General features: G+C 42.8%; 1 protein-coding gene across 1 annotated transcript in view; it reads left to right on the forward strand.

Annotated features, from left to right (window-relative positions):
* LOC138277528 (tetraspanin-36-like) overlaps positions 1–24570 on the forward strand; it is a 76667-nt gene that overhangs the window by 50966 nt on the left and 1131 nt on the right. The window contains exons 3-6 of the mRNA XM_069219230.1: positions 4751–4825; positions 8866–8961; positions 12745–12897; positions 17673–17756. Coding sequence (XP_069075331.1) covers positions 4751–4825; positions 8866–8961; positions 12745–12897; positions 17673–17756 — 408 coding nt within the window. The remainder of the gene's footprint in view (positions 1–4750; positions 4826–8865; positions 8962–12744; positions 12898–17672; positions 17757–24570) is intronic.

A 24570-nucleotide genomic window follows, 5' to 3' on the forward strand; every position in this document is an offset into this window, starting at 1 on the left:
GAGACAATCTACTATTGTCCTTGGCTAAACTGCTTTGTCGTGCACATAGAAATCCGGGAGGCACAGGCCTGCCTTCCCTTTGAGCCGCCAGAGAATCTCATCTGCCAGCCATGGGCGAACAACATATGAAATGAAGCAAGTTGTTTGAGCTCTTAAAAAAAAAAAAAAAAAAAAAAAAAAAAACCTTTGGTTTACTGCCACTGGTAGGACTTAGAATAAGTAGAGTAATCATGGTAGGGCTTTCATTTTGGTAACCTTGATTTGTCCAAATCCTAATGCGCAAAACAGTTCTAAGAGCTTCACTATGTGCAAACTCAAAAGGGGAAGAAATCTTTCTTTCATTGTAGTCATGTGCATTGCTGTGTCTTATCTTGCACAAGCTTCTTAGCCTCCTGGGTCACTCCAGTGCTTATGCCTGTGTAGTAACCAAGAGAGGATTCTCATAGGCTGTGAACAGTATAGAATGTGGACGGCAGCGGCTGAATTCAAGAAAGCCATATGACCCGCAGAATTCAAAACTTAAGCTTTTTCTTTGAGGTAGAGTGGACGCCATGACTCCTTTAAAACAGGCATGGCTTGACCTTTTAAAATGCCCTATCCAAGATGGCAGTCTGCACGTTAGAAGTAGTGGGAACATCGCAATCCAGGATTGGCCTAGTGTCTTCCTATGAGGTTAGTTCCTCCTCAAAACAACAAAGTAATGGACGTAATGTTTGAGTTAAGCTCCCAGAGCAGCATTCCAATCTATTGTTTTTCACCCACCCTGAAACTCGAAACTGGGACCAGCTATAAGCAAATCAGCCTCGATCCAACTCCAAAGAGAATACTACATACTGAACCACCACACCTAGTCCCCTCCAAAGAGGGGCACAAGTAGCACCTGATCGGTTTCAGCCTGATTGTGTATTTTCAAGCTTTTAGGCCACTAGTCCTATCCTGCACGTCCCTGTGCAGTAGTGTACCCTTGCTAGACTTGTCTTAGTTGGTTTAGAGATGCTCATATTTCTCATGACTCTTTCTACAATTTCCAGAATGGCTCCGGACTTCACTTGTTATGTCAAAGGCAGGGTCACCTTTAATGTTCATGGTCTGAGCTGATCTACAAGTGGGGAAAAAAGCCTGTACTACCTGGAATTTTTTCATCCTAAGAGAGACCCTCTTAAGAAGACACTCAATACCTTTCACAGGGTGGCACCTGGTAAGAGTCACCCTCTACTCCAGCAATCAAGAACGAACTTAGAAAGATTTTCACAAAGTCCTTGACATTAATATATAAAGTATAACCACTGCTGTGGCAGTGCAAGCATTACACAAGATTCAGCATCATCCTGCAATATCTTTCCGCATGTTGCCAATTCCTGCCACCATGCTATGGCCAGTTTTATGCTCTTGATGGGCATGACCACGACATGTATTCCCACTTTCTGTCAAACATACCCCCTATTGTGCAAACATGTCACCATAGTGCAAGAGCCAGCTTTTTGCTAGAAGTGAATACCTTTGTGTCATTGGTGTCTGGAGTATGGAAAGAACTACCGCCATTAATCCATGGTCTGCATTATGCTTTGAGTGGATGCCATTGTGCAGTGAATACCACATTGCCCCTATTATGGCCAATGTATACCTTGGTTATCTGTTGCAGTCAGCTACACATGCACTACTGATGCACCATAGCATTAGCTTCATATGGCAACACATGGAAATAGAATGCTATTGTTCCCCCTCCCTTAACACTCAGCTTCAAGCTCATGGCATTTTCTTCCGATACAGAGGAGCTGACTTTTTATGTGTTGTAAATGCTCAGGTAATTCTAGTATAGCCCAAACACAAAGCAATAATACAACAATACAATACAGTAACACACCACAATATGAACACACTACAACAATACCGCACAGAACAAATACCACAAACACAACACAGTTGCATTGTTGTGTTGTCTTGTTCTTTTATGGTGTGCTGTCTTTTGCGTTATAACTTTGCTGTATGGCCTTTGTGGTGTTCTAGCCTGGCCGTTGTCATCTAGTAGCTGAGTTGTGCTGAGGTGCTTTGTTGATCTCTTGTGTTGCATTTATTGTGTTGTGTTCATTGTGATGTATTTTTGTGTTTCTCAAGAGACTTTGTCTTATTGTTGTTTCCACCGTGTTTTGTGGTTATAGTTATGTTGTCATCTTATGTTTGTCGTGTTACTGGTTTTGTGGTGTTGTGGCAGTATGGTTTTGTTGGATGTCATTTCATGGTAGAGGGTCATACCGCGACCCCCTGTGTTACTCTTAGATTGTTATGTAGTCTTTTTATGTAGTTTTTGTCCTTTGCTGTGTTTTCTTTTGTAGTGCTGTTACTGTGGTTATGTTTTTGTTACGTTGTGTTGTATTGTGTGATTTGTGTGCATTTTTATAGTGTGCCGTTTGTACTATTATGTGGTACATTTTTGTTGTATGTTGGGTGGTCTATACTTGTGTATTGTTTCCTGTTGTGTTATGCTGCGTAGTTTTTTTTATTTGATATGTATAGTGTTGCATTGCACTTTTCATTGTTTTGTGGGTGTTAGGTTGTTCGTGTTGAGCTGTGTTGTATGTTAGTGTGGTATTGTAAGATGGTGCTGTTGTGTTTTGTTGTTGCTGTACTTCAGCTGTAGCCCTTCTGCAGGGTGGGGTTGTAGTAAAAGGTAGGGTGTGTACGTTTTTAGGGATGGTTCCAAAGAAGTAGAGGTAATTTAGTGCTATGATGTGGTAAAGTATGTTCGTTAGGTGGTGCTTGTGCATGCTGTTTCCTGGTGGGAGTTCATAGAGTGATGCAGGTAGGTGATAGATCTTTAGTTAAGGTGGGTGTGTATTGGAGGTGATGAAATGGTGGCAGGGTTTGGCAGTTTAGTAGTAGTGGCTGGTACTGTTGTGTAGCTAGGTGATAGTACAGTGGAAGGGACACAGTATAGTACAGTGATGGTGTATGGTGGGACTTTTGTGGTGGGGAGATGGTAATTACTTGGTGTGGTTGATAGGGTTTTCTTGGTTGTGTGTTGCCTACCAGTATCGTTTTGTTGGATGCCATTTAATGGTGGGGTTTGATACTGACTTCGTGTTAGCACCGGTTGTTGGGTAGTTCATTGCTTTGAGGTGGTGGTGCAGTATGGCAGGGGTAGTGTGAATATGTGAACCATACTTTATCTGCTGGTATGGCAGTGAGTGGAAGCAAAGGCACTTTAAGTTGGTAGCATAAGCATGGATGGGGTTTAAAAGTAGTTGTATCTGGCAGCGTTAGACTTCATTTTAAAGTGATGGAAGTGTAAATAACGGGGAGGGGTTGGGAGAGAGGAGCAGGGTTGAGCTAGGCCATAAAGGACCCCCTACTACCTACCTACCACATTCTAAGGATATTGAAAGTCACTGAAGACTTCCAGGACCACATAGAAGAAAGAGGACAAGGTAGAGTTCCAATACCCTTTTAATGTATGACCGAGGGAATTTTTCCTTAAAATGCATGTTTCCACCATCGTCCTTCCCTCAAGTCAGACAAGTCTTTGCTGTCTTGTTCATTCCTGTGAGAGCTAATATGGTAGATGTGAAGTCTAAAAGCAAATCTTTAGTCCGAATTGAATACAACAGTACTTGTTTTAGCAAAGATATATTAGAATCAGCTTAATGTAAACCAGATTAAAAGGGGCTGTAGCTCAGAATGAGTAGTAACAAGCAGATATGACTTCTTTCCTGTAATGAAGTATAGTGTGCCAAAAATAAACAGCCTGCCACAAATCTCTCCTTTGTGGTGACCACTGTTCTCTCAGTGGGTAAACTGTGGCTATATTGATGCTTTTGACCTGCCTTTCACTTAGATGCCTGCTGTCAGAGCCAGAAACCAAAGTGTCACAACTCATGGCACAAGTTATTGTAGTTGAACAGCTGTATCTTTTTTTTAACTAAAGGTAACTAGACATGCCACAACTCGATTGTAATAAGGAAATTCGAGACTGTTTGTATTCCGATTGCCGGCTCGGGCAAAGATGTACGCTGTGATACAATATTTCAGTTGTTGTTTTTTTTCTAAATCTTTCCAACACTTTGTTCTTGGTTGGCATACTTTAACCCTTATGTCATCTCCACTACATTGTTTATCTGTTATCTCATGAACTTTATCTCATAGTTTTCGTTACCAAAACACCATGTCATTATCTTTACCTCTACTGAGGGCCAGTAGGGGTTGGATTAGAGGTTTGAGTTAAAATAAATGTAGCATTAGGGTTTTGAGTTAGAGTCCTGTTTAGGGCTAGAATTTTGACAAAGGTGAGGATAATGGTTGGAATGGGTTTAGGAACCTTAACGTTTAAAGTAAACGTTTAAGGTCAATTAGTGTAAAGGATACTTTTAAGGTTAGTTTTGAGCATACTTAAGTGTAAAGGTTTAGCCGAAGGTTCAGGCTATGGGATAGGCTTAGGTTTAGAATAAAGGATAACTTTAGAAGTAGGACTAGGAGTATGGTTGGCACAAGGATAAAGGAAAGATTTAGATTAAAGGTTAGGGTTAGCTAAAGGGCTAGAGGAGCTGAGCAAGGTAAAGGTAATTGCATGTTGGGGTACTTGTTTCCTGCTGTGATATCTCTACTGGCACTAAAAAAACAAAGCAAAAATTGTGCCAGAAGAGGTAGTGAAATTTATTGCTCAGCTGCTGTTTATAATGGACCATGTCAGGTCCTTTAAAAAAAATAAAAAATAAAAAATACGATTCCCTTACCATAATCCTGTTGTCTTTTGCAGTTCCTGTTCCTGCTCCTCATCATCTTTATTGCTGAAGTTGCAGCTTTTGTGATGGGATTTGTGTACCGCGGGAAGGTAAGTTTCAGTTACGCGTATTAGGAAATCTATATGTAAATCCAGTTATATATTAATGAGCACATAGAAACGAGTATTGTCATGTTGTAGGCAGGAATTCAAGCTATAATGTGTTTAGTTCTGGTTTTCTTACTGCTCCTTCCTGTATTGTTTTGAGTTACTCAACAGTTACGGGTGAATGCCCATGCCTGCAACCTTGATTTGCTGTCACAAACTATTTCTGCTCACCTTGCGATAGACGTCTCAAAGTTAGTAAGAATCTGTGTGACCTTCCTTTCTTCTGGATGACATACTTGTAGATAGGTGTGGTTTTTCATAAGACTGATCCATTTTTGGCATCCCCTTTCTAAGCCGTGCTTTGGTCAGAGGAAGCAAGTTACACATGTCATCCGATTCTCTGTAGGATCCAGAGGCGCCTAGTATTCCTTCAGACTCTAAAATGGCAACTAACGTGTGAACTGTTCTTTTCTTAAATGTAGAGAGCATTCACTTTGCTATCAATGGTTACTCGTTTATTGAGGAAGTGTAAAAAAAAATTACTTTAACGGTCAGCGTTTTCAGTGCATAAGAAACTCGCATTTGGATGACCTTTCAGCTTGACCACTTTTCCATTTGCTTCGGGAATAATGTCATGTTCCTCATTGGCCTGAACCAGAAAGACATTTTGATTTTGTTCGTGATATAAGATCAGTAGTGAAGTGTATTGCACATAACTCTAAGGATCTTTTTACTAGTTCTCAAAAGTAAAAAACAGACAGTTGCTTTGGGGCATTCGGTTAGAATTCGCCTAACTAACCCCTTTGTCACTATTTGTAAAATTCAGCGGTCAAGGTTCAAATCTCCAAAGATGGCTTAGCCTCTAATGAGACATTTCATTAGTGACCTAATCATGCCTCCTAGGGCTTGCCTACTAGACTCTGCATGTGCTGTCTTTTGCAAGACATATTGTGGGCTTAGAAAGAACATACATTAGCTTGAAGCCTACCCATTGTTTACCATTGAATGGCTTTCTTGTCACTCATTTGCTTCCTCCATATTATTGATAACCTAGCTTGCCCATCTTGTGTTTGTCCTTCCCATGGATCATAGCCTCTTTACCATCTCACTTGATTGTCTGGTTTCTACTGTTTGCTTTTCAAGCGCTATTTATTTTTCTTGTGGGTTAAGCATTTCATGGGAGTGCATGTATTTTCCAGCTGTCTCCATTATGAACATCTCTCCACCTGTGCTCTGTGTTGCTGTCGTTCACTCATGTGCTTCTGTCCACCCCTGCTCACCCTTCCCTCCGGTTACTTCCCACCCCCTACTCCACGTTGCTCTCTTTCACCCATTTTCCCCACTTTTTGTGTTGTCTGTTCCCCCCCACCCTCTGTGTTGCTTCCCCCCACCCTCTGTGTTGTTTCTCCCAACCCATGCCCTACTTATCCCCCTTGTTGCCCCCTGCCCCCACTTTGTTGTTTCTGCCACTGTTACTTCCCCATCTGCTTAAAAAAGTTTTTTAGTTATGTCTTGTCTTTTTAGTTACTGATTCATCTAGGTTTGTTACCTACAGAGATGAAGAAAAAAGCGGCAGCAGTATATTGTAGACACATATGTAGTGCGCATGCTACAAAATGACTGGTCAACCAAGTCAAAAGCCTTTTTTAAAAATTCTTTAGAGATGCTGCACAGCATCTGGGATGGTGTGCACCATAGCTAAAAAAAAAAAAAAACAATAAGTCCCAGAGGCAACACCTTTTGGCTTTGCCAATGCTTGTTTACTTTCTAGATGTTGACTCTAGAACCAGAACAGTAGCCAAGCGACAATTCTAATTAGGGATTATTGGTCAATATTCATTTCAGATGTTTGCACCCAATTAAATGTTACTCAGTGTCGATTTATCTGGTTTAAGAGGGTGTGATTTTCGCATAGGTTGAGTGTTCTCTTACCTTAGCCTCTAAAGTTTTGCAGCTTCTTAAGGTGGCAAAGTTTCACACTTCAGACAAATGAAACATCGTAGACCTGCTATTTTTACTGTCCACTGACCCCTGTCATTTACTCATATCATGTGTCTGTAGCAGTGACACTATTGAATAAAGACCACTTCAGTTTTTGAAGGGCAAGAAATAAATGGACAGTGTTGTGCTAGTGTTATTATTCTTTCCTCTGCAAACATTGTTGTCAGTGAAGGTCTTAAACATGGGGTTTAGCCCGTTAGGACCCTCCCCTGAGTTTGGCAGAACGGGACATGGACTCAGTGGTAAACAGTGTAGCCACTGCTCTATGTATTTCATTCCCCGACCGTCTGCTTTCTCCCATTCCTCCCCCCCCATCTCATGCTTCCTTACTTTTTTCGTTCATATCCTTTCCACTTTAGATCTTCCTTCCAACTTTCCTTGCCATCTTGCTACCTCTCCTGCTCCTTTCTTGCTCACAGGTGTACCTTTCTTACTGGCTTCCCTCTATCCCTGTCCTCTCTTTCTTAATTTCCTTGTTTCTTCACTTCCTTTTGTTTCTCCCTCTAGTCCCTTTCTTCCTTCCTCGCTTACATACGTCACCTTTCCTCTCTGCAGTTTTCTCTCCGCTTTGCACAGGGCACCCACATGGCAAGGACCAGTGTCCATACACGTCAATGTGAAGCATCTTGTGGTTTAAAATACCCTGCAGTTTCGTGAAATTACCACAGGCATGTTCTACTGATCTCATTTTGCAAACTGAGGGTCTTCCAGTTGGAATTGTAACGGGGCAGCCTTTCATCCTTCATAGTCACGTAAAATTGTTTTGGTTAATGAAATGGGTCATCGCCACATTAGATTTGAGGTCTTTTCAGGCAAGCCAAAGAATAACCTGCTTTGGCAGAAAGCCAACCAGGCATTTACTACTTAAAAGTGGAGACTCTAGGGACCCTCGACCTTGGGATTTTTAATTTTACATCCTGATGTATCCATAAAACTGACAGAACCAGAGATCTGTGCTGAGAGGCATGCACTAGCTTGATATTATTCTGCCACCGGTCATCAGGTCTGCACCAAAAGTCCTTAACAAATATCTGTCAGTAGTGGCTGCTTATGTCCACTGTCAGTTGATCCATGTTCACTTATAGTTCGATTAATGGGTGGTGGTGGTGGTGGTGGTGGTGGTGGCAGCGGCGGTTAAAGCATTCAGGCAATGCCTGCAACAAGCAAAATGGGTTATTCAGTTGTTCCCAGACTGTAGATTTCCCTGTCCCACTCCTCACAGTCCGACATTGACGAAAGTGAAGTGCCTTTAGGCAATTATGCCCTCAGTGCCAGACTTGAGATGAGGCAACTAATGTTCATAGGTGAGTATATCCTAGGACAATCTCAGTCTGGTAATGGCTAATCTACAGAACACACTACAGGTGGATCGCCGTATTCTGATAAAAGGCTGAACCTACTTAGACCCATGCCCACAGGTGGCCATTACTGCAGACTCCTTATAGAATAAAATACTACAACCATGTAGTACTTCCAGGTGTATGGAGGGACATTCCACAAGGGTTGTCCCGACTAGCCCAAAGCATATAGTTTTGGGCATTAGCAAAAATCATGTGTCTGTTGGCTGAATTTGTGCAAGGAACAGAGAACAATCTCCCAGACAGGTTAAGTAGGGATCGTCCACAATACACGTGTACTGAGGTGCTTCATGCAGTGTGCTACACCTGATTTACATGCGTTTGCTACGCAGGAGAATATAAAATGCCAAAGTAACCACTTAACTTGCCCACTACCCCAATCGATAAGGAATACATAGCGATTTACTTGTAAATGAAGTAGGAAACACTGGTCCATATTCGGAATACCTGTGAATATTGTAGCAGCTTTTGTCTCGGCTCCCCTATGACTTTTGCAAAGGCATGTAGATAATTATCATTGTCACAAAGCTCCTTTTATCACCTATATGTCAACTAATTGACATCTGTCCTGGGAGTCGTGGACATTATTTTTACTTCTGAGTTGATTAATAAAGTACTATGTGTTCAGTTTTTATGATCTTATATGTGTTGCCACTTTTTCATTTCTTGGAACTTTTACTTTAGATCAGGCCTGATTTGGATAAAAGCATGACACAAGTGTTCCAGAAGTATGATGCCAAAAATCCGGAGTCCAGGGCTGTGGATTTCTTGCAGAATCAGGTAAAACCTATTTTCTTTTCATATAAGTAATGTTATTCTTTAAAAAAATGGAGGACAGTGGACTGCTAAGTTATGTTACTCCACAAAGTGGGTATATTTAGCTGCCTCTATTTCTGAAGCTGCGCTACATTGGGCGGCTTCATTATTGTAACACTGCACTAAAGTCCAACAAATAAAGTAAATTTGAGATGCTGATTTGGATCATCTGCCCATCTTCACTTACAGATTTCCTGATTGCTGCTAAACTGCTGCCTGGGCTAGATCTCTGCTCCAGCAGGATTCAGCTACACAGAAAGGAGCAGATGCTTCCCTCTTCCTCCTTCACCTCACAAAACCAGAAGCCACACTCTGCACAGTTGGTGGCCCTCTCTGGCTGGAGATCCCTAATCGTGGGATTCCCCTCAGCCAGGTTCAAAGCCGCCTTGGCCCATGAGCACTGCTTATAAAGCCTTAGTAGTCTAACCTCACTAGATCTCTGTACCCAAAAGAAGAACCAAACGTGGCTCGAGTCCTCTTCCTGCCAAATATCCAATGATCATGCAACAAGAGAAGTGGCTTGAGCATTCACTCATAGCTTCCCTGGTAGCCATCTGTAGGTCATCCTCTGTCAGGCTTGCAGTAGCCAAGTTCTCAGTTACACGTTAAGCATTGGCCATAATGCCCAAGGTACAGGTGGAGTGGCGTGAACTGAGATGCGCCAGGTTTCAGGCAGAAGAGATTTAGACACTTTGATTACAATACTAGATCTACTGAAGAGAGGGGAGAGTTAAACGCGTCTCCTTCATCTTTGTTTTGGATGCTGTCATAGAGTATTACAAATATCGATGGCCATGTCAGGTTGGATTTTTCCACTTAGCCAGCCCTCCTGTAGGCTTCATCTACTGTTAGCCTGCCAACACTGCCTATTAAAATAAAGATGCAGCTGAACTGGAGTCAGATGGGGCAAATCTTAGTAACCAGAGTATTCAGTTCTAGAGGAGAGGTAGTAGCCTCTTTGCCCTACCTTACACATTTGCACACCACTCATTCAAGTCAAGCAGTCACTCTGTCTACTGCACCTGGATTTATTGATGTGGCTTTTCGTTTCAAATTAGTATGGTCTTGGTAACCATGCCAGGGTGGGCCGGGCAATCCGTGCCAACAACAGTTTCACCGATGGCCAGTTTGCGAAAACTACCCATAAAGCCAGAGGCGCAGACAATCTTTAAGTGCATGCCTGTCACCCTAGTCATTGCCCAAATCTCTGCCTATTCCACAAATGTCCTCTAGGACGTAATTAGTGTCCAAAAGAAAGACCACAGCCTGGAAGTACTGAACTCCCAGAACGGCCTGATTCAGTTTCAACACCCCACTCCGCACTCTCATCTCACCACACTTAGACACATCTGCTTGTCCGAACTCCCACTTGCACAAATTGTAAACATACGGGAAATCAGCTCTAGTGGTCGATCTTCTCCTACATCGCTCCTAAAGTAAAGCTTTACAGCAGAAGGAGAAATTCAAGATGCTCATGTTGGCCCAGGTTCTGTTTGCCCTTGATCCTGGTGACTAGATAGTAGTACTGGACCTGCAGGATGCACATTTTCTTTTACACACCCTCCCGACCCAAATACGTTAACCTGTGGTTCAGGGAAAGCCAGGAGCATTTTCAATTTGTTTGGATTCCCTTTGGCCTTTCCGGTGCCCCTCTGGTGTTCACAAAAGTGATAGCAGTGGTCGTTGCAGATTTTAATAGGTTGTGGATATAGTGATTTTCCCCCTGCCTCACCAACTGGCTGTTGAAGTCATAGACCACCGCTAGATGATGATGATGATGATAACTCCTGATGCCTAGAGTCTCACGAACAGCAACTACATTCATAGGTGGAACTAGGAACCTTCCTACCATGGGGAAGTCCCTAGTTAAATCTTTTCACCAAAGCCATGTAGAAAGAAATTGCCTGACATACACACTGTTAACTGTTTGTGAGTAGACATGTACAGCTTGGCATTCTGATAAATGACAGCAAACGGTAAGGCCCTCAATGCTTTTTCTCTTTTAGTCAGCATCCACAAACTCCTGCTTATGCACATCCTCCCATGACAGTCCCCACCCTCACTTCTGAGCCGATAACACCCAAATGTATCTCTAGATGCAGGGCTCAAAAAGTTATTTTGAAAAAGTGGCAACATACCTCCACACCCTAGAAGAGGGAATAACTTTGGTTGGACTCAAACTGGATAGCTCAAAAATTATCTGATATCCTCTTATTCAGCTGATGTTGATTCAGGAGCCTGATAAACCTATTTCAAGCTGTCTCCTTCAACTACCCAATACCTTAAGGGAACACAAATTGGACATAGCAACCAAACTATTAACAAAATGAGATTGGCCTTGATGGACAGCCAATCCAACTAATAACAAAGCATGTAAAAGCCAGTGGGTGATGGGGATCATCTCTAAGCCAATTTTCTTTCTCTGCTTATCTTTTTTTCTTTAAAAATGTATACCATAAGGTCTTCCACAGACCTAAAGCGGTCTGCTGATGCCCTTGCTTGTTCTGAAATACCTCAGAGTACACCTCAGCGGTGACCTCACCCTACATTCCCATGTGAGCAGTGTTGTCAAATGTACCATCTACTGACTAAGACTTCATAGAATGATCATCTTGTATTGTAACAGAGTTTTTACGGTCTTTCAATTGTTTTAAGAATTTTATATTTTTTAGAATTTCTAATGTGTCTATTGTGATTTAAATTTAAACTGTGCCATAATGAGGTTCCCCGAATACCAGATTAATAAGTAAAAAGAAAAATGCAAAAAGAAGCACCCAGCTTTGCCACCGAACTGAATCGGGTATTGGCAAAGCCGCCAGTAGGTCTGGGTTGGGTGCCAGCTTTCTGGCTTTGTAAATGCTTGGTTTGTTTTGTCATGGTTTTTGCAAAGGTTTATTGCTGTGGAGAAGCTGCTAGGCCCTTTTTACTATATTTAAAAAAGACGCAAATTTTTTGTGACCTTTAGAAACGTGCATTGCTGTAGTAGTTCCTGGCACTGAAGAGAAGTACTTTGAGTGAGGGTGTGCTTTTTCTGAAAGAGCAGAATGCCATCACTCACAGTGAAGTTATCCAAAAGCTGAAGTGGACTGTCCTACTGCTCCATGTATGATGTAGTAGACGAAAGAAAATTGTTAATGATACAATACAAGACCAATGGATGGGTGGCTCTCTGAACGACCCTATTAACATTTTAGTAAAATCAAAAGGCTTTGGCTAACAGCAGATCTAAAAAGAATAGCAGATTGCCCTACACATCAGTCTCCACTATTTATAAGGGCCACAGTCCAATTTTAAACACCGGTGCCTCACCTTCAAATGCACTCCAGATACTCTCTACCTCCATGAATGACATACCGTGTCATACCCTCTCCACTTTGCCAAGCGCCCAGGACTGTAACCTTCTTCCACCTTCCCACCCATACACATTCAAAGCAGTAGTGGATATGCATCAGTGCACAGCCATAACCACTGGGAAAGCCTGTCCATGCACATCATGGCCCCCTACACTTATTGTCTTTTCCTATTGCCACGTTTAATAAATTGGTAGAGGGATAATGTGAATTATTTGTTAAATATGCTTGTTTCACACATTTTTCAGAGGAGAAAAGAAAACCAGTGGTGTATTTGGCATGATTTTTTTTTTTTTGTCTCGATTTTATGGCTTCCCGTTTAATTGGATGGCTTCTATTTAGGATAGGCACAGTTCTAACTAATTGATAACCAGCTACATGTGTTTTATATTGACAGTTGAAGTGTTGTGGTGTGAATAATTCCACCGATTGGGAGCGCATTCCATGGTCTAACGGCACACGCAATAACTCCGTTCCTAGTAGCTGCTGCAAGCACAATGCTGTAAACTGCACAGGAAGCCTGGCTGAGCCCACAAAACTCAACACAGAGGTAAGTGTGAAGAGTTCTCTAAATGATTAGATGGAGTCACCTGGGATGGTCTGAATTTCTTTGTCCTCTCCAAACAAAAGCTGTAAACCCAGCCCAGGGTACTAATTGAGTCACCCAATATTTGCCACCTGTGTCAAACAGATGTAGTAATTAGCTTTCTGCTGCATGTCCTTAATGAAATGTGTGAGAAAGTGAATTAAACACCTGGGAGGGGTTGACCCCACCAACATAGCAAGGCGCTATCTAGGTCAATTCACAGTTCACTGAGAACGCTGCTCATCCCCTGCTAACCATTACACAAGCAGCAGTAGGGTTTTTACCTAGAGTATATCAGAACCCCATGCAAAGAGCCATAGGGCAAGCAGGAGTTACTGGACCCAAGCATGGGGCTTGAAGCCTTTCACTCTTAATATCCTGGGGCTCACCCTAATATGGATCTTGAGCAGCTGGGCCAAGTGGCCCTGCAGCACTTGACCATCAGTAGTAGAACGGGTCGAGCAGTCCCAGGGTTGGCAGAAACACAGGCTCACAACTCCGAATCAAGCGCAGCAGCAATACTTTATTGTCCAGTCAAATCCTTCCTTTATGAAAAAGCGTTTCTTAGGTGGTTCCCAGAGTCCCACTCCCTCCTAGCTCTAGTGGTATTTGTTATTGCGCTATACGACAAGCAAGTTCCCCCTGGGCTGCTTGGCCTTATTTCAGTCTTACCCGCATCTGCAGGATCACAGCGACCGGAGTCCCTGAGTGTGCCACCTGCACGTGCGCTGTAAGTTCTTTAGTCCTTTCCACAGTGAGTGTGGGATGCTTATTCCCTGACCCTGATCGTCAGTTATGGTGCAGGCCTGTAGGTGTCACCACGGTGGCCTCTCTTCTCCGATGATGATCTCAACCTGGTCAGACTTTTTGCTTGGTCCACATAGCCCTCTCTGGCATGAGGGGAGGGTGGGGGGGGGAAGGCAGCTGCTGGGGGTTTGGGGGGTGGGTGGGTGGGCGGTCACAGTCTCTCCACTGCATCTGGGCTCCGACCAGATTGGCACAGCAGGTTTCATCATAGTGGCTGCTCCTGTAAGAGTCGCAGGCTCACCACCGCACACAGGCTCCGGTCTAATCAGTATGGCAGGCTCTTTGCGGCTACTCCTTATGACATACAAGGTCACCAGTTCCTCACTGCACATGGGTGATGACCCAGTCGGCATAGCAACAGTCACAGCTCTCTTCACAGCAGCTGTATTTTGGAATATGAGGATCTCAGACTCTTTGCCTGTACACGGGCATCAACCCATTCTGTGCAGCAGCCGTTCCTCATGCCTCGCTTATAGAATCAACTCTGCATGATACCCCACTGGACCTCCCTCTTGTGTTCTCTTCTTCCTCGCAGGGCACACTGTTCTTTGCAGCAGGCAGACCCTAGTGCTCCATGGCAGGTGGTCCTGGATTCTCAGGGTGATGTTTCCTCACTCATCTGGGAGATCAGCAGACCTTGGGCTCCAGTCCTGTTCCAGGCATAAATCTTGGGGACCTTCTCCTCCTCACAATTTGCAGTCGACATGTTTTCTGGTCTTGAGGTCCCTTTCTTATAGTTCCTTTGCAAACACCAAATGTGATTTTGAATCCGAGTCTTTAAAGTTTGTGTTGTGGGTTTCTTTTCCTTTGAAGTGCCCACTCTTCTGCCATCTCTTTCTCCAGAAAGCAGTCTATCTCAGCATGAGTGACTCCAAAGCTGATAGCCCCTCATAACAGCCCATGCGAGTGACTAGAGTTCATTCCTAGATGTCACAGTGATATGTGCATCAAATAGTTAGCCCAAGTCCTTTGCCCTTCTCTTTGATTCTCATCTCAGCCCAGTCCCCTTCTTGAGATCTGCCCTGGCCCCTTCCTTGTGACCTCTCTCTGAATTAAAGAGTACCCTTTGAAATGCACTGAGGGGGCCTGACTCTCCTTCTCTCCAGTGCGTCCCACCGAGCTTACAGGAATGCAGCAATACACAAATCTGTCTGGGGGATTATCTACCACCTCTCCTCATGTTTCACCATGCATCCCTGGATCTCCCAAAATGGAACCCAGTCTGCCATGGATTGCACCACTTGTAGGCACACATACAACCTAGTACATGCGTAAATTACTACACCCTTCATGTATTGTATCCTTTGCAGGCACACATACATCAAGCACATGCATATAACATGCACATACTACACAGTACTGAACTATCCCTGTATTATACCATTCACAGGCACACATATACCCAGCACATATATGCACTACACATGCACGGCGTAGCACTACACACACACACACACACACACACACACACACACACACACACACACACACACACACACACACACACACACACACACACACACACACACACACACACACACACACACACACACACACACACACACACACACACACACACACACACACACACCAAACCGATGTTTGCCAAGGGTGATTTAAGCTCACAGCAGCGTAACTTTCCCTGAGGTAGCCGATGGTCCTGACTCCAGGGTCACAGGTAAAGGGACATGTTCACTCCTAATGATCACTACATGGCATGTTGCCATCACTGCACTCATGCTGCTTAACTCCTGGTAAAGGCAGTAGCCTTTCACCACTGTTAGGGTAGTGCTTTGGGGTGCCCCTACAGGTGCAACAAGACTAATCTTTGAGATGGGCCTATGTCACGGCGCACACACATGAGCTGTGTTTTGCTATGATGACAGAAATGCGCATTAAGGATCCAGACATCAGTAGAGTTGGAGCTCTCAAGGCAGAAGTGCACGTCCATTACTATGCGGAGGACTTTTCCGTTCCAACCAAGCTCAAGCAGTAGAAAAAAAATATTAAATACAAGAACATAACTTAAATTTAGAAAAATCCCAAAACTATGTAAGCACAGTAACCAAAATGGTCACATTAAAATTGATTGAACAGAAGGTGATGCAGCACAGAGAGGCAGCAGTTGACCCTTGGAGAGGATGTCCAGTCACTTAGTTTCCTCTCAGGCTTCCTCGCAAGTTGGCCAGACTGCATTTTTCCTTCAGTCTGATGAGCTGGAGGTGAGGTGTTGTTTCTATCCGATGCACTAGTCAGTGAGTTATCACATACCCTGGGGCCAGACTTTGCAGAAGTCCCACCATAAGCCTACCACTTTTGCAACACTTCCTGTCATACTTGCCTGCGGACTATCCTAGAACCCTTTGGCCAAATGATAGAAGCCAGGCTTACCTCTCCTAAGCTCTTAGTTTCCACTCAGTTCCAGCTTATTGGAAATTAGGAACTACCCATCTCCCTGATCTGGTAATTGGTTTCTCTCCACTTTACCATAAGTCTAGAGGACAAACTAAAGATTGAATTATTTAGTTTGTCAATACGTTTTCCCGATTGCCATATGGAAGCATCTCCATACCGCGCACACCTACCTCCATTTGCGACGCCCTGCTAAAATGAGTAATCTTGCGTTACTGAAAAAACTTTCTCCACAGAGAGTAGCATTTGCACAATAATGACCATTTTCTAATGGGCCAAAAGCACCCTCACAACCATTGCAGACCAGCAGTCACACCACAAACTATTCACACCCTCGCAGAGCAGCAGCCTGTGTATTGACAGTGCTGTCTCATCCTGCATAGCCTAGCAGTCACAATCTACTAGAAGCACTCACACTCTTCACAATCTAGCAGAAAATATATTACAAGACAAATGTTTTATAATGAAAAGTGCATTTTCATTGTTGGAAAGTTTGTGGGTGTGCCTGATATTAAGGGTGAATTTAATGAGTCCGTGATGAACGGATCGATCCATGCGTGCAGGGATGATTGCTTGCTTGTGAGTTATAGAATGCATGGGTGGATGAATGAGTGACTGGATAGAAGCATCCAGGCACTTTAGACTATTAGTCACATACACTTTGGCTTCGTCAATGCTTGGTTTATCACTACTTATGTCTTCCTGATTTCGATAAGAGCTATCCCTTATGTGGGTCCAAAGTATGTGATTCATGCGTTAACAAAAGTAGATAGAACTACATAAATTGGTCTTAGAGATATAGGTGCCAATAATTGGTAGAACTCCCTATGTTGACGTTTAATATGACCTGTTGTGCCAATCCAGTTCTGTTGTTGAGTAGTAAGATGTTAATATTTAAGACTAAGGGAAAAGACATAATGGAAAGCAGAGCACGTATCAGTGTTGTGTGTGTGAGTGAGATGTGTGCCTTATGTATATATACATCTCTGAAACAGTGCACAACTATGTGATTGGTGCTGCAACAGGTAGCCTACTCATAACTTCGCTCCATATCTCCCACCAGGGAACACAGCAGCCTTTATGAGGATCACTGATTTATTAATTTTATTAATTTGGTGCCTAATACACATAAAAACAATGTGTTGTAACAGGAAACTCTTCTGTTTTTGTTTTTAGTAGTTTTGGCACCAAGTTAATAAAATGAATTAATCACAGATTCCTTTGAGTGCTACTATGTTAAATTAAGTATAGATATATATTTAGATGGATAGCTAGATAATCACTCCTTCTTAATATAAACTTTTCTGTCCAAGAGCACTAGTACATACTGAGTGCGCTCTCTTTTTTGTATTCTGAAAACTGTGGGAGAGGAGTATGAGGCAGAGCTAGAATACTGTTTGAATTTAGCAGCTGCCTGTTCTCCTACAGATTTACATTTCTTGTCCTTCATCTTCCAGGTCAGTTCCTACATCCATGGCAAACATCACATTTTAATCTAAAGTATTTCTGTGTTGTTACAGGGCTGTGAAGAAAAACTGGACCATTGGCTGCAGCATGTCCTCAGTTACGCCTCTCTTGTTATCCTTGGGTTCGCTATTGTCAAGGTATTCAACATTCTTTATTAAAGGTCTAATAAATGCAGCTGTCTTCAAGGCAACCCAATCCAAAATTAGCCCTTGGGATATAAAGCAAAAATCTTTACTTGCTCTACACAATGGGGGATGTTGGTTGCAATAATACACAAGGGCTATGTCATTACAAATGAGTATGAGAAATGTTTAGAGTTTATGAAGAGGTCTCCAGTTGATATACTGTGCTGCTCCACAAATATAAAGTATACCAAAAAAGTGATGTACAAATATAAGGTGCCCTTCTGTACGGTGTTTAATACCATAAGTAGTAGTGGTTATAGCCTGAGTTACTAAAGTCCCTTTGCATAAAAAAGGCAGTTGTTCATCCCCAGATAATTACCACATTATCTTTTTGTTTAATTGGCTTGGGAAAATATTTAGCAAGATTTTTTTAAACCATGTTCCAAGATGGGCAGAAAACAAAGCTATCTTAAATAATGGTTTGGAGCATGTGTTCCTGTAGATCACATGCTCTCCATACTCCTACCATCTAATGTTGGGCATGGACGTTTACAAGTTGTTTTTGTTAAATAAGATATTGCATTACTTCTTCCTTAACCAACAACAGACAGAGACAAAAGCTCCTTCTCAGATTGTTTTTTTCCTCCACTGAGCTTGGCCGTTCATCAAAAAATTACTGATCTTCGAAATACTAATGTAAAACATGCTGATGCCAAGCATTTTCAACAGAAAGCATTGGAGAACTAATTCTCAAAATTGCAACATTGACCTTGACTCGAACTGGACTGTCCTAGGTCGGAGGACTTGGTTGGGGACCAATCTGAATGGTCTGAATCGGAGGACTGTCATATGAGTGTTAGTGGGGTTACAGTGAACACATCCTTCCAGGTATGCCCTCGTTGGAAACCAAAGTTCCAGTTGTTAGGCCATCTTGGAGTCTAACTTGTGTTTCCTCAAGCTCTTAAGGAAGCAAGTTGCTGTGCCTTCATAACATTTAAAAACAAGATGGCCATTTGCTATAGGAGAGAGCAGCTCTTGGTCCATTATGAGATGCAGTTGCATGAGATAACTTGGTGGGTCAGAGGATCTCAAATAGTGTGACATGGAGTCCAAAGGATCTTCTGACGCTCTGAAGAAGAGGAAGAAAACTATTCTAAGGGAAGCATGCCCAAAAGACAAAGTCCACCCTGAGAACAGTGACCCTGGACTGACACATCAGATGTGGCCTCAAACAATCTTTGTAGAGGCCAAGTGCCACGCCAGGAGTAGACACAGTCTTGGAGACCTCAACACTCTGCTCCATTGAAGTCAACAAGTGCGCTCTGTGCTGATAGCAAGGCACAGCTTTGGAGAAAGCTAGAGCCAAAGGCTCAAGCTAAAACTGAAAAAGGCCACAAGCAAGCCTAAAGGCATCAGCTTGACACCCTCTGTGCTGAACCTGCTGTCAAAAACACCCTCTACACCGGACACATCGTCTAGTGAGGCTATTTAACTGCGTGCACTTCCAGAGAATCCAGATGTGCAACAGAGGAAGCTCTTTATTAATCTTACTTCCATGAAGATTCCGTTAAGGCCTCAATGTCACAGCAGCCTGTTCCTACCTATGTCCCTGATAAATAGAAGAAGCCGTTTCAGACGATCCAGAGGGATACTGTATTCCTATGAAGTGGGGGACACCCACTAGTCGTGTACCTCTAACACCACCACCTCTGATGCTTATAGAACCATCACCAGTCCACGGCCGCCCTACCATGGTCTCCACATACATCACCATACCTACAGGAGTGGCATCATCACACACTCTGACTGTGATCAAGATAGTATGACCCACAAGATTCTTACTAGCACCCAATACCTTTGCAGAATAGGGAAGATGGCTTGGAAGACTATCATATATCCTCAAGAGAAAGCATCCTCTCCGGATGATACTACAAAATACAATGCCGTAATCTAAGGGTGGCTAACCACTCTAAACGTAACCTTCTTGTGGTAGAGGAAGAGGAGGACTTTCTTATCAAGAGACAGTCCAAGTGTGAGAAGTGTGTACACTTTCTGTCAATCCTGAGAACCATAATAAGAAGTGCAGCAGAAAATGTTAAAGAACCTGTTAAACCCTGTGACATTACTCCCAGACTGGAGACAAAGTATAGGTGTGTCCCAGAAATCCCACTCTACAATTGTGAATATGTGCCTCCAGATTCTTTGGTGGGGCACATGGCCCGTAAACCAGCTTTTTTGCACATGGGATGAGGGACACACCTCCACCAGATAAGAAAGGGAGGAAACATGATGCTGACCGCAAATGTGTTGCATTTGAGGTGGCAACAAAATGACACAGTGCCAGCTCAGTTGGGTTCTTCTCAAGGTACAATAAGCATGAATGGGAAGAGATGGAATAACTTACTGGAGGCCTACAGAGATAGAGTTGGTGCAAGATGGTAAGACCATCTCAAACACGAACATTAAATGTTCATTAACCCTGAGATGCAGCAGATGCCACATCAAACAAGGGCAACACAAGAGTCCTACTGCATAGGCATGCATGGCTCAGGTTGTGAGCTTTCCAGCTAAGGGTGCAGCAGCAGTCTCATCCTTGTCCCTTTGGATGGGGGTCATCTCTTTGACCCTCAAGTTAACTTCATGCTGGAGAAGATTAAAAGAGATGCACTGTAAAGGCCATGGGTGCACTCCAGGCCCAACCATCTAACTCTGGGGTTTGCCATTGGTGAATGTAAGACAATGCAAAGACCGTCTCACCACCACAGCAGTCAGGCTACCAGAAATAGCACTTCTACCAGGAGAGGCCCGAAGCACTTTCCAAGGGGAGGCAAGGGTTGTGGGAGGGGTAGTGGTGGCTGTGACGAGGTCACCTCAACCTCCAGTGACTTACACTCCATCCTCCGTGTTCACTACACACCTGTAGGGGGAGCAATTACATTATTCCTTCTACAGTAGGAGGGACGTAACCGAGATAAACAGTTTGTTGATTGTTCAGCAGGGATACTTCATGGAGTTGCACACCATGCCACAAATATACCAAAGTGGCAGCATGCAGTCAGTCAGGAACACTAGCGACTGTTGTGAGTGGAAGAGAGGCTCTTCTAAGCAAGGGTGTCATCTCGCCAGTATCCCCACAACCACAGGGCCACAGAGTGTACTCTGGGTACTTTCTCATTGCCAAAAAGGATAATACAACGTAGCCTCTTTTCCACTTTAAGCCTCTAAATTGCTGCATCCTGTTTCAGCACTTGAAGATGACAGCACTACAGTATGTCATCGCATTGCTCTGCGTAGGTGATCACATGGTAGAGCTCGACCTCAATGGCTGCTACTTTTACTTACCATATTTGTGGCACCTCAGAGCAAACTATAGTAAGTGAACAGCACTACCAATTCAAAGTTCTCCCATTTGGGGTCAGAACAGCTCCAAGGGTGTTTACATAATGTGTAGCAGCACATCTGTACCGCCGTGCAATTCATGTCTTTCCATATCTGAACGATTAGATGGTAAAGAGCACTGACACTGGGAAAAGGAGTAAAACATTTGGGAATGATAGCTTCCTGTATCCACCTAATTCCAAATGTGAGACTTCACATGAGGCCAGTAAAGGAATGGTTAAACAAACAATGGGCTCTCAGGGGTTAAGAACTTGGGAGGATCTAATGGGTGTAATAAACAAGGTCATCAAGGAATTGAGGTGTGGAGTTCAGGGAACATGCTTGGGGGGAGGGGGGTCGGGGGGGTTCTTTCCAAACTCCCTTACCACAAGCCATTATTACCACTAATATCTCAAAGGTAGGTTGGGGAGTGCACATGCATAACTTAAATAATGAGAGGGTTATGGTCAGAACAGGACTGTACCAAACACATCCGTTTCCCGGATCGAAAGACATTCTTCCTAGCACTGAAAGCCAAAGCCAAGTTCTACATCAACAAACTGGGGACAGTATTATATACACTGTCACGATTAGCTCAGAACCTTCGGAAGTGGACCGTATCAGAGAACATATCACTGCTGACGAGTCATGTCCCCAGAATATTGGCTCAGGTAGACAATCTAAGCTGACAAGCAAACTGATAAGTCTATGATAGACATGATTTTTGTTCTGTGAAGAATCCCAGACCTAAATCTCTTCACAACAGCAGAAAACACAAAATGCTGCTGCTTCGCATCCAGGCACTAATGTCCCAAACCATTGGGAAGATGCCCTGTCAATAAGTTGGTACAAGATCTTTGCGTTCACTTTAACACCAATACAGTTGATCCCAGCAGTTCTAGAGAAATTCCAAATTTCCAACATTGCAATGATTCTCATAGCACTAAGATGGCCTTGACAGCTGTGGTTCTCACTTAATCCTACAGTCAAAGCAGCAGTTTTGTGTTTTCCAGTGTACACGGACACCCTGCCAAGCAGCTGGTAAGCGTATTCCACCCAAAACCAGGGGAGATGCAGTTCCTGAAATAGTCAGATTTGAACACCTGGGCAAAATGTTAATTATGCTGGAGTAATTGGTTTAATTTTGGCAATTTTGTGAAACTGAATGCATGCAAAGTTACAAAGATTACATCGTTATTCTACATCACGTAATTTCGGGGAGAAATTTTTAACACAAGATATACTGTTCGGGTAATCTTTGAACGCAAGCAGTATTTCAGGTAGTGTGTTTTTTTTTTTTTTTTTTTTTTTTTTTAACCCGCTCGGACCATTCAAGTAATTTTTGAGCACACAACTACAAATTTGAACATGAATAGCAGTGTTTTAAACACCAGTGCCAGTTTCTTTAATGTGAGCAGTCAACAAACGTTTCAGGTAGACTTTTTTTACCCAGGGGGAGCCGGCTGGTAATTGTTTTGTGAGACGCATTTCACACAATTATGCATAATTTTGCTTACTTTTAAGTAATTTTGCAGAATTGCACTACCAAAAATTATGCGAGTTGTGCCCACCCTTACCGCTCACCTATGTGGTAGTGTGCATTGAGATCAGATATTTTCCCCAGCGAATAGTTAATCACAATACTCCGTGCACATTCCTTGTCATGCTTCGGTGCACTCACTTACTTTGCTCACTCATTCAGCGAATAACTATGTGCAGGTATTTGTTCTGGTGCTCTGTGAGCTGAGGGCAGTCTTTAGATATCTTAACGCCGAAGACTTATTCAAGCAAAAACAATTTGAAAACATCCTCGACAAACACTAAACGACAGGAGTTTATTGAGCATACAAATCTACTGCACTCTAAGCTTCAAACATATGGTTACAGAGTAAGTCACATTCCCCATCAGACTTTTTTTAAGAAAGGGTTTGGTGCATCGAGCAGTCGATGAGACCATTCCTGAGTAAGACAAAATATGTGTTGTTGAAAACGTCAACACTGTTTGAATTTATGGACCAGAAAATGATCTAGCAAATTTGTTCTGGCTTACAATGAAACAGGCGATGCCAGATTCCCTGTTATGGTCTCTAGAGCACCTACATAATCAAATAGTATCAAAGCTACGATATAGACGAGCTGGAGAATTCACAAATGATTTCTCGGTAGCTGCAGGTGTGCACTAGGGGTGTACCCTGGCAAAGTTATTAATGGCGTTGCCAACTACTTTCCCTTCCAGCTTTAGCGAATCCGAATTCAAATCAGCAGTTTTAGTAATTGCTGATAGCGCTGCCCTTCTGTCCATAAATTAGTTATAATTGTATTGTTTGCTAGAGGGATTTGAAAAGTGTTGTTGTGACAGGAAATTAATAATCCATGCAGTTAATCCTAATTTATTGATTAGGAGCCCTGGGGATTATTTGAAACACACCTTAACATTAAGGGCAATTTGTCAGAGAGTTTTTGGTTAACTTGGGTAATAGGTTTGAACACAGGTTATTATGGAAATACCAGAAGGTGAAAGCTGTGTGTATTATGGGGAAAATACTGATGCAGTTCTGTGCTTTAAGAATATGAATGGCTCTGATAGTCTAAAGAGTAAGTTAACAATTATATAAAATTAAGGTTGATATGGCAGCAACCTATGGTGTTGGAACTATGCTACTATAAATATCCAGAGAGGAGAGCGAGATTTTTATTTATCGCTTTTGCACTTATGGGCCCCACCTACGTTGTTCTGCTCTGAGATCTGAACTAGTCGTATATTGCATATCAGACATGATCTTTATGCAGCTAGTGATCGTTTGGGCCAGATTGCAAGTGAGCTCTTTCACAGATCTGTATAATAGAGACGTGAGAGAGCGGTAATTATAGGACATGCGCATGGCTAGCACATGTAGAGGATCCTCTTAAATATTGGATGAGGAGATTATTAAGATCACCCATCATTAATGAATGAACTCTCTTGCGGCAATTAAGGAATGCTATTGGTACTTAAGGAATGGTTTATGGCGTGTAAGAGAAGGTTCTCTGTAAGCTAGATACTTTGAATTGAAAACCCAACTCTGATTCACCAAATGCCAGCCCAAGACCAGACACACTTAAAATTTAGAGCTGGAGCTAGGTACACACATTTCAAAGTGGGAAATGGAGGAGAATATTCTGGGTCTTTTGGCCGAGAAATAGGTATACAAATCCCCACACATTTTATGCTGATTTGTATAAAAACACTTTATCTTGGAAGGAAAAACTGAGGCTTTTTTTTTTTTTTTTTTTTTTTTAAGTGCAGGAATCTCAAGCTATAAAGAAGCCATGGCATTTTGTTATAGGACTGAGCCATTCAGTGTACCTTCCAGTAGCACAATACATTTGGTCAGCATGTCTGACTACTAGCAAAGACAGTGTTTTGTATCTGGTACATGTTTTCTTCATTGAGCGTAATAATGGAAAT

This window comes from Pleurodeles waltl, chromosome 1_1, assembly GCF_031143425.1.
Source record: "Pleurodeles waltl isolate 20211129_DDA chromosome 1_1, aPleWal1.hap1.20221129, whole genome shotgun sequence".
In the NCBI taxonomy this organism is placed as follows: Eukaryota; Metazoa; Chordata; class Amphibia; order Caudata; family Salamandridae; genus Pleurodeles; species Pleurodeles waltl.